At 27.9% G+C, this 1,536-nt stretch overlaps 1 protein-coding gene across 2 annotated transcripts in view; it reads right to left on the reverse strand.

Annotated features, from left to right (window-relative positions):
* The window catches only part of LOC106682334 (meprin A subunit beta), a 65,500-nt gene extending 63,964 nt beyond the window's left edge, over positions 1–1,536 (reverse strand). For both annotated transcript variants that reach the window (XM_014423138.3, XM_024358334.2), the window contains exon 1: positions 1,513–1,536. In XM_014423138.3, coding sequence (XP_014278624.1) covers positions 1,513–1,515 — 3 coding nt within the window. In that variant the 5' untranslated portion in view covers positions 1,516–1,536. The remainder of the gene's footprint in view (positions 1–1,512) is intronic.

A 1,536-nucleotide genomic window follows, 5' to 3' on the forward strand; every position in this document is an offset into this window, starting at 1 on the left:
GTCCAGTGATTCCTATAGAGGACAACTTCTGCAAAATAATGGAATGATTTATATTGTCAAATGCTTTCAGCATATCAAAGAAGATAGCTATCATCTGTTGACCGTTAATAAAAGCATACTGTAATTCTGTTTCCAATGTTATCAAGTGGTCAATTGTAGATCGGCCTTTTCGAAATCCCGATTGGAATGATTGTATAAGTAGTTGCAGTGTAAGATTGCAATATTATATTTTAAAATTTTATCCATTCGATGTAAATCCATTGTTTTAAATCTTATCAATGATCTTTAACAGTTTATTTTTTATTTATCATAGCACAGATATATATTTATGAAGATATTATATGCCTGCGTGATTAAATTAACAAATTTCTGATAAAAATTCTAGAACGAGAGTGGAATTTTTAGGTTATGTAGTACTATTTATGTGAATTTTTATTATTTACAAACTACATTGCTGATATTTACATTTCCTTTCAGTTTGTCCATCTTTTTTTTCTCCCTTGTTGTTATGGAAATCGAATGTAATAGCCAAAAAAACAAAACAAGTGTGTAGATACCGGCGATTGTTGCTTCCTTTGTTTACCAAACATTTGCACAAGTTTTGCGGCAATTGGTAAACTTGTAGATTCAACATAACAGTAACAAATAACAAATAATAATATATGAACCTGTTGTGCTAAATTTCAATTTCGGTGCCAGCATGCTATCTGTGAGACCATCATATTGTTAGACCTTTTATAAAAAAAGGTAGAAAAACATCTTAGTTAATATAAAAACAATACTTGTTTTAAATATGCTCAAGAACATAACAGTGAGTTTATTGTGAGAAATATATTTTTAACACCAAATCAAGTCATAATCACATTATGATTTTAAAAAAAACCAAAACAAATACAGTGTAATCTCTTTAAGCTGAAATTCGGTATTCCGGACACCTCATTAATCCGAACTGGTGTAAAAAAAAGTTACTTCTTCAAATAGAAGTGCACATGTGTAAAGGACATTTTATCTTCCCGATCTAAAAGCAAATATTTTTTACAGTTTCGACATCGAGTAACCTAATTCCAATAAAAGTGTTCATAGTGTATGTTGATGGAATCAGAAATATCTATTGTATAAATCATTTGATTCTGTAAAACTGATTTAATTAATAGTAGAAATATGTATAATACAAATTTTATAGGTGAATTTTTATTCTTTTTTATCACGTCTTAATACAAAGAGTATTTTTTTTTTATTTATACTTTTTTCACTTATGAATGAACAATATTGTATTTTTAACAAATAAATCAGCACTTATTATTAATGAGGATGTAAAACATTTTTTTTTTAATTTTTAAAAATTTCAAATGTTTAATAAAATATGTAAAAAAAAATAAAAATAGTTACGTAGATGTATATTATTGATACTATACTTTTCAGTAATCAGAACATCTTCCTGCAGAAATTAGAGAGATTACACTGTATTCGGATGAAGAGCATGTTAAGAAGGAGCTAGTGATGTGGACTCACCATATCGGAAGTGGAGGACCCGTT

Source organism: Halyomorpha halys, unplaced genomic scaffold (genome assembly GCF_000696795.3).
Source record: "Halyomorpha halys isolate HHAL.00 unplaced genomic scaffold, Hhal_1.1 Scaffold24.1, whole genome shotgun sequence".
Taxonomy (NCBI): Eukaryota; Metazoa; Arthropoda; class Insecta; order Hemiptera; family Pentatomidae; genus Halyomorpha; species Halyomorpha halys.